The 12218-nt window shown below is 35.6% G+C and overlaps 2 protein-coding genes across 2 annotated transcripts; one reads left to right on the forward strand and one right to left on the reverse strand.

Moving 5' to 3' along the window:
- Nucleotides 1-203: 203 nt before the first annotated feature.
- On the forward strand, nt 204-2833 carry LOC141814515 (L-ascorbate oxidase homolog). Its single transcript, XM_074702471.1, has 7 exons — nt 204-341; nt 455-570; nt 664-937; nt 1174-1279; nt 1471-1816; nt 2036-2401; nt 2497-2833. Exons 1-7 carry the CDS (start codon nt 204-206, stop codon nt 2831-2833), a joined length of 1683 nt encoding a protein of 560 aa, XP_074558572.1.
- Nucleotides 2834-6864: 4031 nt separating this feature from the next.
- LOC141815390 (uncharacterized) lies at nt 6865-8097 on the reverse strand. Its single transcript, XM_074703338.1, has 3 exons — nt 7907-8097; nt 7523-7799; nt 6865-7260 (listed from the first exon to the last, which is right to left on the reverse strand). The coding sequence occupies exons 1-3, from the start codon at nt 8010-8012 to the stop codon at nt 7035-7037; spliced, it is 609 nt and encodes a 202-aa protein (XP_074559439.1). The 5' UTR covers nt 8013-8097; the 3' UTR covers nt 6865-7034.
- Nucleotides 8098-12218: the final 4121 nt, after the last annotated feature.

Consider the following 12218-nt stretch of genomic DNA (forward strand, 5'->3'; position numbering starts at 1 on the left):
GGACTGAGAAAGAAAGAATAACCAGAAAGGAAAGATATAAAGATCCTCAATTCAAATCGCATGATCTTGTCATTCCAAACATATTGTTTCTTCCCCTTCAAATACTTCTTCACCATCCATTTGTTAATATAAGAACAATGAAATCAAGACTCTTCTTCCTCTTCTCATCCCCAATCTAATTCATTCGATTCACGGCCTCAACCATGTTCAAAGACACCAAATTTCTCTTCTTTTTTCTAAGTATTACCTACATTACGCTTGTCGGCGGCGAGGATCCTTATCGATTCTTCGATTGGGAAGTCACCTATGGAGATATCTATCCTTTGGGAATACGACAGCAAGTTATATATCTTATATATATATTAATTTGTAGTTAGTCTTAATTGAATCTTTTTTATATATATATATATATATATAAAAGAAAGAAATTTATTTTGTTTAATTATTCATGTAGGTAATATTGATCAATGGGCAATTTCCAGGGCCAGAAATATATTCTCAAACCAATGACAACATAATCATCAACGTGCACAATGGATTGAACACCGATGAGCCTTTCCTCATCACATGGCATGTGATCCTAGCTATCTCATTAATTTTGAACAGAAGAGTTAAATTGTTTTAAATTATAATATAGTGATTTGATGATCGAATTATTATAAGGAACGGGGTGCAATTGAGAGGAAACTCATGGCAAGACGGTGTTTCGGGAACCAACTGCGGGATACCAGCAAAGAAGAACTACACATACGTGATGCATCTCAAGGATCAGATCGGAAGCTTCTTTTACTTTCCTTCGTTAGGGTTTCAGAAGGCGATGGGAGGTTACGGTGGCATCAGTATTCTAAGCAGGCCTGGCGTTCCAGTGCCATTTCTTGATCCCGTCAAGGAATACACACTTCTCATTGGTGATTGGTATAAGACGACTACTCACTCGGTATGTTAATTTAAACAAATTAAGTACTTAATTATGATGTAATTTACTAAATCAAATATCAAACTTACTCATCAATGCTTGATTCATCTACCGTCCTAAATAAAAGTGATTCTCATAATAGTGACTTATGATACAACGTTACTAATTTTCATTAAATTGATTGAATATTATTTAATTTCTTTTGTCTAACAACTTAGCAATTAATTAATTAAATGCAGTTGTTTTCTCTTTCTTAGATATTAAAAGCAAAATTAGACAGTGGCATGGAACTCCCCTTCCCCGACGCCATCCTAATCAACGGTCGTGGCAGCTCCGATGGGGCATCCTTCACCGTTGATCAAGGTGAATTTTCCTAACTATCCACAAGTTGCTATTATTTGATGGCATATTATTTAATTTCATATTATATTTAATTTGATATTTAAACTCATTCTTTGATTTTTGTCATCATATTTACTTATCAATAGTTCTCTCTTTTGATGATATTTAAGCATAAAGTTTCTATTAATCAACAAATAAGGTGTGATTTGTAGGAAAAACCTATCGATTGAGAATCTCAAATGTAGGATTAACAACCTCCTTGAACATTCGAATCCAAGGCCACGAGATGAAGTTGGTGGAGGCAGAGGGCACCCATACGATCCAAAACTACTATCCCTCCCTCGATATCCATGTAGGCCAATCGATGTCGGTGCTTGTCGCGGCCGATCAATCACCAAAGGATTACTACATTGCCGTCTCCTCCCGTTTCACCGCCACCACCTTAACCACTACTGCCATCCTTCATTATAGCAATTCTGAGCAAAAGGCTTCGGGTCCAATCCCCACGGGTCCAACTGAGCAATTCGATTGGTCCATGAACCAAGCTCGAACCATTCGGTAATTTCTTTATATTATTGTTTAAATTAGGGTATGCTTGATATATAAATTTCAAGGTCGTGGTCAAAGGTCTTGGGGTAAAATGTAAAAAACTTTAAAACGGTGAGTAAAGCAAGTGGAATTCTCATTTTACCTCACAGTTTATCACTAAAAATCGAAGGGCAATTTCGAAAACAAAGTAAACTTTAGGTGCTAAAAGAAAATATTTTTAATCGACAGCACGAATCTGAGCGCAAGCGGGCCGAGGCCCAACCCACAAGGCTCCTACCACTACGGCTCGATCCCGGTGACCCGGACGATCCAGCTGGCCAACTCCGCCGCCCTGGTGGGCGGCAAGCGGCGCTACGCCGTCAACAGCGTCTCCTTCGTGGAGGCCGACACGCCGCTGAAGCTCGCCGACCACTTCAAGATTGACGGCGTTTTCACGCTGGGGAGCATCGGCGACCGCCCCACCGGCGCGGCGGTGCACCTCGACACGGCGGTCATGGCCGCCGACTTCCGCGCGTTCGTGGAGGTGGTCTTCGAGAACGAGGAGCCCACCGTGCAGAGCTGGCATCTGGACGGCTACAGCTTCTGGGTCGTAGGGTAAATATAAACTGAGAGCATTTGATATTTTCTGAAACTACAAGGACTGATGTGAAAATTATCCCATCACCACCACTAGTCTTCTTTGCTTGCAGCATGAACAAAGGGAAATGGAGTCCGGCGAGTCGAAACGACTACAACCTTAACGATGCCGTGTCTCGCTGCACCACTCAGGTGTATCCTAATTCGTGGACTGCGGTTTACGTAGCGCTGGACAACGTGGGGATGTGGAATGTGCGATCGCAATCGTGGGAGCGACGAAGCCTGGGCCAGCAGTTCTACTTGAGGGTTTACTCGCCTGTGGAATCCAGAAGAGACGAGTACCCGATGCCGGACAACGCCCTCCTCTGCGGCAGAGCAGTGAAGGAGCTGAGTGCCAAGCACAACTCCGGCTCTATCAACGTTTCTATCTTTTCAGAGTTGGAAGAATAAGACGAGCAGCTAGCTCTCACTGTGTTTTAAGAAATTAAGATTAACCAGCAAAATTAAATACGTGTTTAAGTTGCAAGGTTCAGGGTTTGGAAGTGATGGTGTCCTTTTTATTCGTTCGTTCGGACTTTTCCTCTCGCGAACGTCTCCCAAATAGAGATGGAGGCGGATTGGACTGCGCCTAGCGGGCTGGCTAAACTCCAGTGTCAAAGTTGTCCGATTCTATCGATGTGGTCACTCTGATGTTCAAGTTAAAACTATGGTATAATAAGGAAAGCTCGTAAACATGCGAGAAAGCGAGAGAACAAAGAAGAGATGACTTTACGGGGTAAGAAAAAAAATCATATCTTTAATCTACTTTTCTCAATTATTATATAACTTGCGAAAAGGATCTTCATATGAGTATCCTCGAAGAAATAGTTAGGGAACAAAAGAGCGACAACCACTAAGCCGCTCCTCCTAGGATATATGCCCATGATGGTAATGCATGTCCGTCAGCTTTCCTATTGAAAGATTGTTAGAAGACAATCAATCTTTGGGAGAATCTCTACTTGAAATGTTTATAATCACCCGCTATCCATTTGTGGGTTAATAGGGAACCAAAGGGCAACAGTCATTGAAGAGATTCTTCATGTGGATGATGTAAGTATGCTCAATCACCAAGAGCTAAAGACAAGTATCAATTTTACGGAGTGTTTAAGATGCATCTTCCGAACCTAAATATGTTATCCTAAAAAGAGCATTGAGTACTCAAGTAATAGATCCTAAGAAACTTTTTAGAATGCGAGTGGATGTCTCTACGTGCAAGTTAAGTGCTCATGGTTGTTGATCCCATTTAGTACTCAGGAATGTCGTTCTAGAGATGAACGTTTAGTGTTCGATGATGTTGATTATATTTAGTGTTCCAACATGCTATCCCCACTTAGTACTCGATATGCTAGCTCCATTTAGCGCTTAGGGATGTTGACCCCATTTAGTATTTAGAGACATTGGCCTCCTTTAGTATTTGAGGATGTCATTTTGAAGCTGAAGGTTTAGTGCTCAGGGAAGATACCGACATTTGGGGTACCTCCATGTTAAAATTGGCTGATCAAGAAGCACCAATCATTCAAAAAATAATCGAGCACTATTGATGCAGGGGCAATGGATGACGTGGTTTCTTTTCGGATGGAGGTCAAGAGTCAAACGAAAGTCATACTTATGGCTGACTTGGCAGTACTAGTCAAATGAACTAGTGTCAATCTTTATCTTTTGTGAATTCATGAACAAACTGTGAATATTCCCAAGACATATGATAACATAAGCATAAAAAAGCATTTATGAAGTTGTTAGATCTGGTGCCCTTGAATTCCTTTTTTTTCTGCACATAATGCTAAAAAGAAAACAGAAGCGATCAATATTCGTTAGATTTGGTCTCCTCTACATTTACATAATGATACCACTCTAGCAAATGTGGGGAGGTCCTCTGGACGACTATATAAATCACAAACAAGGTTTTCTCAAAGGGGGAGGCTCTTCTTCTTCTTCTCTGCTGGCTGGTTCAACTTTCTGAACTCTTTTCATCTTCTTCAATATTTTCATTTTTTATTCCACAGAATTAATACTAACTGGAGCATCGAAGTGGCCTACCGGGATTCTCCGACATCATTTTCACTATCTATATATTAAAGTGCATTTCAGGTCTTCATCATCCTTTCCCTCGAACTCTATTAGAAAATCACACATATTGGATTGCTCATTGACTGATCATTTGACCATCTAATAACATCCAGCCGAAACAACCATCAAAAAGTTTAACGTTGTTTTTGTGCTTACGTGGTTGAGGTAAAAAGAAAACTAACACGTACAACACTAGAAAGCCAAACGTGTGTGTGCATTATCAGCAGCTTTTGATGTGATGGGTTTAAGAAACTTAGACAAGGTAATGGATAACTCAGGAAAGATGTAATACCTTGCGAGAGATCATTCGATATTTTTCTTCACTCTTTCTGATCGATTGAAAAGCATTGCTCTTGGGAAGCGTGAGTATGAACATATCAAGAAATAACTTTAGTGGTAATGAATAGCAACTCTTTCTGATCTATCTCTTCAATCGAATTGCCTTTAGCTCGAGTTCGGATCTTGGCGAAGCTAGGCAATATCCTCCTGCGTCGTAACCAACTGCACTTTCTCGATTTACCTCCTCACAGATGGTTGTAAGACCGATCGTGTGGGGCTGCTAAGGTGACTGATCCACCTTTTTTGCAGAATAGTTTGCACTTAGTAGGTAGAGATTGTCAGATTGAGCAATAAAAATTTTGATGGATCGATTTCTCTCTTCCTGATTGAACAAGATAATAAGAGGTCAGAAAGAGGCTAAGATACACCTTGATGTAACCCTTCAGACATTCAAATCAGGGTGGGAGAAAAGAATAGAGAAAGGAACAGGGAATAGTAAGAAAATGGTAATTTAGAAATCAATTGTGCATACCTTACTTATTGACTAACTTATATAAAGAGAAAAAATAAAAGAGATTCTTGCTCCTATAGCGGTTGCGACGCTTCTTTGTTGGTGCAATTGATCCTGTCTAGTCAAGGTTTGATCAAGTTGACTAAATTTGAATTGACTCAAATTGGGGTTTCGATGTTTGAAATATATTAATTAGTTGAAATGTTAAGTAGGTTAAAATTGAATGGGTACTTAACAAAGAAGTAGAAAGTGCAAGTCAGAGTTGACCGAACACTTGATGATCTAAAGTTCAATATGAAATTGGCACAAAACGAAAAGTTCAAGTGAGTTATCATTGACTTGAACACTTTGTGATAGGAAGTCTAATATGAAATTGGCATAAGAAGGAAATCTAATTGAATCATGGTTGACTGGACATTTGATGGTCGGAAATACAACATGAAGTTGACATGAAGCATGAAGTGTTAAGGTTGATTGGATGTCAAACAATGATGAAGTCTCCGATAGATCAAGTTTCATAAAAATTTCATAGATCCCTATAGGTAAATTCCAAAAGCGCATCAGCAAGGCTTTATCAGTCGATTTTCGCAATCTTCATCATCCTTGTAAGATTGTTCCAACGTTGAAATCGGTACTTTCGCTTATGAAGACAAATTCATGGATTTTCACCCATGGATACTTCGGCCCATGGTATTCAGTCTAAGTTTTTTTTTATTAAATTAACATCGATGCATGTACCAATAAAAAATCGAATTGTCTATAAAAGAATTTTAATCAATTTTATGTTGTGCGGTTCATGCTAATATGGAATTTTAATCAATTTTAAAAAAATATTTTTGGATAAAAATTTAAAAAACATCCTCAATTAAAAGATACGGTAAACAATAAAAAAGCACCCAATCAGATGGCAGATATTATCCCTTATTCTAAGTTTATTGTTATCGAACAATTACTATAATATTATTTTTTTATTTTAAAAATTATTGTAACAATTACAATTAACTACTATAATATATAAAATTTATTATGTAACTATTATAACGTATTATATAATATAATATTATTATAATATTGTACCAATTATTTAATATCTTTTATAACCATTTTAAAATAATTTTAATAAAATGTAAATAATTTTAATAAATTAATAAAAAATATTTTGATATAATAATATTTAAAATAAAAAGTTTAGAGATCAAAAATTTAAATATTAAAATTTAATTATAAATATATAACAACTACTCAATAATTATTATAATATAAAAATTATATATTTTATTTTAATCAAAGTAAATCAATTCAAAATATTTTGTAACAATTATAAAATAATTTCTATAGTTACTACAATAATCAAGAATAAAAGATATTCGAGAAATAAAACATATGATTATTTTTTTAAAAAATTATTCTTTTGACTATGTAAATAAGTTAGGACATCTTTTAATTTTTATATAAAAATACTCCATGCGGTATTTTATATTTCACAATTTGACTAACGTTATAAAAGTATTTTCAAATGAAAAATACGATGTCACAAATAATTTGACTAACATATGATTTTTTTTTTTTTTAATATAGAACGCCCTTCTCACCAAAATAAAAGGTGGGCCAGACTTTTTTTCTCCTCGTTACCAGCATCTACTAAAACGAACTGATATGTTTATCTATACATGGAGGCTTTGTCTAGATCCGTACGAAAATAAAGGGCCAAGACACTAACAAAACATGGAGGCCGGTGGCCACCGGAGGGCTGGGCTAAGAGATGCATCGGAGGGAGTGCATGGAGGCGGTGGAGTCCATAGCGGGCGCGTCGAAGGTGCTATGGTGGCGGTCGCTCTCAAAGAGGCCGTAGTCCATGAGCGGTCGGTGCTCGAGCTCGTCGTCGTGGTCCTGTACGAACTCCGGCACCTCCATCTCCCCTCGCCGGATGTACTCCCACAGGAACTCCAGCCGGCTCACGTACTTCAGCTTCCCGTACAACCTGCGTCCCAAGTCCACAAAATTTGTCATATATCTTGGATCATCCAAAGCTTACACCATCAACGCAAACGGCGCGATGAATCTGCTCGGCCGCGCGAGGGGAACAAGACAACGAGAGGAGAAAGAAAAATTCCGGCGCGTGTTAGCACTTTTGATTTTTCTTCTTTTTCTTTATGTAAAGGCACCGCGCGCTAACTTGCGCGGTGTTGCTAATGTGCGCACGGTACGGGGGAGGAGGAAAGGAAAGGGGATCGAGGGCTTACCCTGCGCTGAAGAAGAAGCGGCCGACGGTGGCGAAGAAGAGGCGGGCCTGAAGGCCCGGGTGGACGAAGTAAACGGCGTGGATCCGGTCGCGGACATCGGCGGGGAGCGCCTCGTAGACCGAACGAAGCGCCGCGACGCCAGGGTAGTTGTCGGCCCTCTGCACGCACGCGTGCATATACACCACCACGAACGGCGCCCGTCCGAGGTTCGGGAACACCGCCCTCTCCAGGAAGCTCCGCAACGCATCCATCCCTCCGCCGGCCGCTAAATCCTTCGCTGCGACGCATCCGAGTCCCGAATCACGACCCAAATCTATCGATCCGAAACAACAACACACAAAAAAAAATGTACAATTCAAGGATTAAACGCCTAATCGCCCTCACCTGGGAAGAACTTTCCGACGATGCGGAGGACCATGCGGCCCTTCTTGTCGCGGCCGCCGATCTTGAAGGCCTCCTCTAGGATCTGGTCCGTCCGATCGCTGCTCATCGCCTGTTCGATGGAATGCGAGAGAGAGATGCAAGGTTAGAATTCGGAACCGAGCGAGGAAGACGGGACGGAAAGATGGGGCGCTTTATACAGGAGTAACGGCGGGCATAGTCACAACGGACGACGGAGTTAATTTGAAATCAAGAATATTCGGAGGGAATCTTCCCTCTCGTAGCGACGTTGGAGCGGGCCGAACCGGCACGTGGCGACGTCCCCATCGGAACCAGATAAAGCAATATTTGTTACCCAAACGTACCCGAGTGGTCCCGTTGATTTTGAATGGTCAAGCGACGGGGTTATGAATTTGTTGACAGAAATAAATTCATTCGTCGTTCGCCAACTAATGGTCAAAGATCGTCGCTGTCGTCCAAGAAACAGCTATTAATAACAAACTTATTCTGAGTAGCGGTATTAATTTGGTGGTCTTTAATATCGATCGTGTTATAAAAAAAAGTAATATTTAGAACCCTAGAGATAATTAAAAAATAAATAATAATAATAATATATATTTCGATAATATGTAAATTTATTTAATTAATTTTAAAATAAAATAAAGTAGTTTATATTTTTAATTTATTTAATATAATCCACGTCAAGTAGACTAAAAGTAGACCCGACCTGAATTCCTAACTGAGTCAACTGTTAGCTCATGGGCTTAAATCGTAACCCATCTGGCAAGGTGTTGGATGGCTACAATTTCAGTCCATTAAAGATCGTTGAACTTGGAGTTAATTTGAGATTTTTTTTTTTTTGGGTGTGACCATTGGAAATCAATGGTTTTGACCATCCATTTCTAGCCATTGATTTTTTTTTTTTTTTTACAGTTGAGATGATTAGAGCGTTTTTTTATTAAAGTTATGATTTAGTAGATGTTACTCTCCAAAATAAAGTTTATTTTATTATTTCTACACACATCTTCTCTACTCTCATTTTTAACTCCATAATCTCTATACGCTTTTGACTCCAATTCTATATATTTTCGACTTTCACTTTCCAGTTTCGACTACAATGGAAGGAGACCGAGTAGTTCAACTAAAACATTCAATCCATCGATAATGAGATCGAGCAACTTATGACACAAGAAACACAAGAAAGTGTCAATATAATTACTTCTAAGGTTTGGGAAGTTTCTCTTCTATATAATTTTACTAAATATTTTATGAAGGTCACTTTTCTGTCAATAGAATTGCGTGTAAAATGCAAGCACTGCAATGCTTCATATAAATTCAAAATCGGCAACGGTTATGGGTCCTTGAAACGATATGTAGAAATGAAGCACCCTACAAAATATGAAATTAATTGTTCTCAAATATAATTATCTAGATTTTTCATTAGTGAAAATTCTGGTTTTGATTTATTTTTATATTTTGATAATAAATTATGAGAATCATTAGTTATATTTATTTTTATATAATATCTTTCATTTATTTCCGTTGAAATGACATGTAAAAATAAAGCACTCAACTGAATATAAAATCGATCATTCTCAAGTACAATTATCTAGATTTTTCACTAGTGGAAGTATTGATTATGATTTCTTTTTTATATTTTGATAATAATTATAAGAATTATTAGCTAGATTTATTTTTGTAAAATATTTTTTTATTTAGTTTTGGATCTAAATGCATTATTCAAGATTTTTGTAAAGAATCTTTCAATCCATCTACTAAACGTGTTCTTAGAACTATGCTTACAAAAAAAAATTTAAAAGATTAGTAAAATAAGAAAAAATTTAATTAAAAAATTTAGTAAATTAAATAATATAAATTTTTTTATATTTTGATATTTGAAGTGATCATTAGCCTACATGTATATGAATGATTTATCATTAGATTGATAACTTCTAGAATATCTAAAAAATATTGTTAATTTATAGAGTTTTCAATTAATCACGTACTATTCATAACATTTCATGATTATTATGCTTAATTTTAAAAGAATATCAATTAACTCATAACATATTTTCAATATCATTTGATAATACTAGTTCTAATATATTGATAATATTCATGAACTAAAATTTATATGTCAACCTATTATTAGTGATTTATTTTTTCATATTCGCTATGTATGTAATATTTTAAATTTATGTATTATGGATTAAAAATTTTAGAAAATTATATTAAAATAATTATAACTACTATTTTCTATTTATGGTCACATTCATTTATGAAACAATGGGATACATTTTGTAAAACTAATAAAAAAATTTCAGGTGATGTACCCTAATTCAATATATCAATTGTTATAAGATTTATTTCAATATAGAGAATTATTATGTTAATTTTTTACATAAATTATTAATAATATTAATATATTTTTATTTTCACACCAATAAAATATTTGTAGTAATATTTTTAAAATTTTAAAAGTATTTAATGATGTAATTGATAACTTTTTGATTTTTATTATTCTACTTGGAAACAATGAATATTTATCTTTTTGTTTATTAACAATGAAAGTAAAATAAGAAAAATATTTTTTTAATATTTAAAAATATATTTAGTTGCATTTGCTCAAGACCCTAGATATAAATTAGAAGTTTTACAAAAAAATATTAATTTTATATTATGACACTTTAATTCATTTAAAGATTCTTCTTTTCTTGTTCTTAATAATATTATTATATAATATTAAAAATTATTTATATGATATTTATAAAAAATATAGTATAAAATATGAAATACAAATTAATATTTTTGAAATATAAAATATTAATAGTAGTAATTTAAACCTTACAAAAATATAAATTTTATTAAATGAACGAATGAAAAGTCTACGAGAATCCTCAAGTTACACACAATAACTTGAGAATTATTTTTCAATTTCTTTTGATTTTAATAAAGTAGATAACGAAGCGAATTTCAATATCTTAAAGTGGTAGTCACACAAGACTCAAAATTTTTCCGCCCTGTCTATGATCATCAAAGAAATTTTAGCTTGTCTAGTATCAACAGTTGTTGTGGAACAGATCTTTAATGTTGGCGATAAACATATTTGATGAACGCCGATCGATTTTGTCTCTCGACTCGTTGGAAGCTCAAGCATTACTCAACGATTGAGCCAAGAGACAAAAAAAAAGGTCTGCCAAGAATGCAACTTTCAGATGACGAAGTTGAAGAATTTAAAATCGAAGAACCGACTATTATGAGAATCGGGAAATGAAAGAGAGTAGCCATATCATTTCTTGAGGTAAAAGGATAAAAAAAATATAAGATAACTATGTGAGTTTGATTCTTCTATATCCTAAGGGGATACTTAAGCAACTTAAATAACTATGAACATATTTTTAAAATTTTTTAATATAATAATACTGAACCGGTTCTAAATTAATAGGCGACGAACTATGAACTAGTCCTAAATCGTGAACTATAGTTATTTTACCCATCTTAAATTTTCTTTTAAATTAATATGTAAATTTAAACTGTTTCGTGAGCACTATAATCACTTACCAGGAACTATCGAACCGACGATTCCGAATCAGAGTCGGATCTAACTAAAAGCATTCAAGATGATAAATTATCATATGAAAATAGAAATATAATCTCCGAGGGAATAATCTCATGGAGAATAAAATCTCTCCTACATGGAGAGATCGTTTAATATCATGATTTATCTCCCTTCAGGGCCGATCACCTTTTACCACATAGTTAATTAAATATAATAAAATTAATTAATTGAGGGTGATGTACAAAGGAGCCCATAATTCGGATTCATGTTTCCATCCATAAGAACCTAACAAAACCATCAGTTAGTTTAATTAGATCATCGCCTCCAAATGAATCGTCCCTCTGACTTTAGTTGGGCAGACCCTAATTCAAGCTAATCAATATCCATATCGTCTCCCATTCCCCTTCACACATCCCAATCGTGACCTAAACCACTTCCATTTTCACTAAATGGTCCCATGTTGCACCAACATCCACATGCTCCCTTTGCACGACTATATCAATAAAAAAAAATTGGTTAGGGATGACAACTAGCCAAACAGATTGAACATCACTTTAAAGATAAATTAAGATTCTTGAGACATAATTGAGTTGGTTACGATGGAGTAAACTTACAGAAAAAGACAAGAGTTTAAATTTCGACAAAATCGTGAGCAATTGTAGTTTTTCGATTTACCTCATCGCAAATGATTGTGGGACTGACTGTGTTCACATATGATTATGATTCTATCTCTACAAAAAAGATAAATTATGATAA

The sequence above is a fragment of the Curcuma longa genome, chromosome 21 (genome assembly GCF_044706935.1).
Source record: "Curcuma longa cultivar G26 ecotype Majalengka, Jawa Barat chromosome 21, ITB_CL_G26_1.1, whole genome shotgun sequence".
Classification (NCBI taxonomy): domain Eukaryota; kingdom Viridiplantae; phylum Streptophyta; class Magnoliopsida; order Zingiberales; family Zingiberaceae; genus Curcuma; species Curcuma longa.

Bases quoted from the DNA above. Each gene is read 5' to 3' on its own strand.
- LOC141814515 (XM_074702471.1), top strand. From the start codon at position 204: ATGTTCAAAGACACCAAATTTCTCTTCTTTTTTCTAAGTATTACCTAC. The intron at 1,280-1,470 runs GTGAATTTTCCT...TGTGATTTGTAG, and splicing joins ATCCTTCACCGTTGATCAAG to GAAAAACCTATCGATTGAGA. The intron at 2,402-2,496 runs GTAAATATAAAC...CTTTGCTTGCAG, and splicing joins TACAGCTTCTGGGTCGTAGG to CATGAACAAAGGGAAATGGA.
- LOC141815390 (XM_074703338.1), bottom strand. From the start codon at position 8,012: ATGAGCAGCGATCGGACGGACCAGATCCTAGAGGAGGCCTTCAAGATC. The intron at 7,800-7,906 runs GTGAGGGCGATT...GATGCGTCGCAG, and splicing joins CGTCGGAAAGTTCTTCCCAG to CGAAGGATTTAGCGGCCGGC. The intron at 7,261-7,522 runs GTAAGCCCTCGA...CTTGGGACGCAG, and splicing joins CGCTTCTTCTTCAGCGCAGG to GTTGTACGGGAAGCTGAAGT.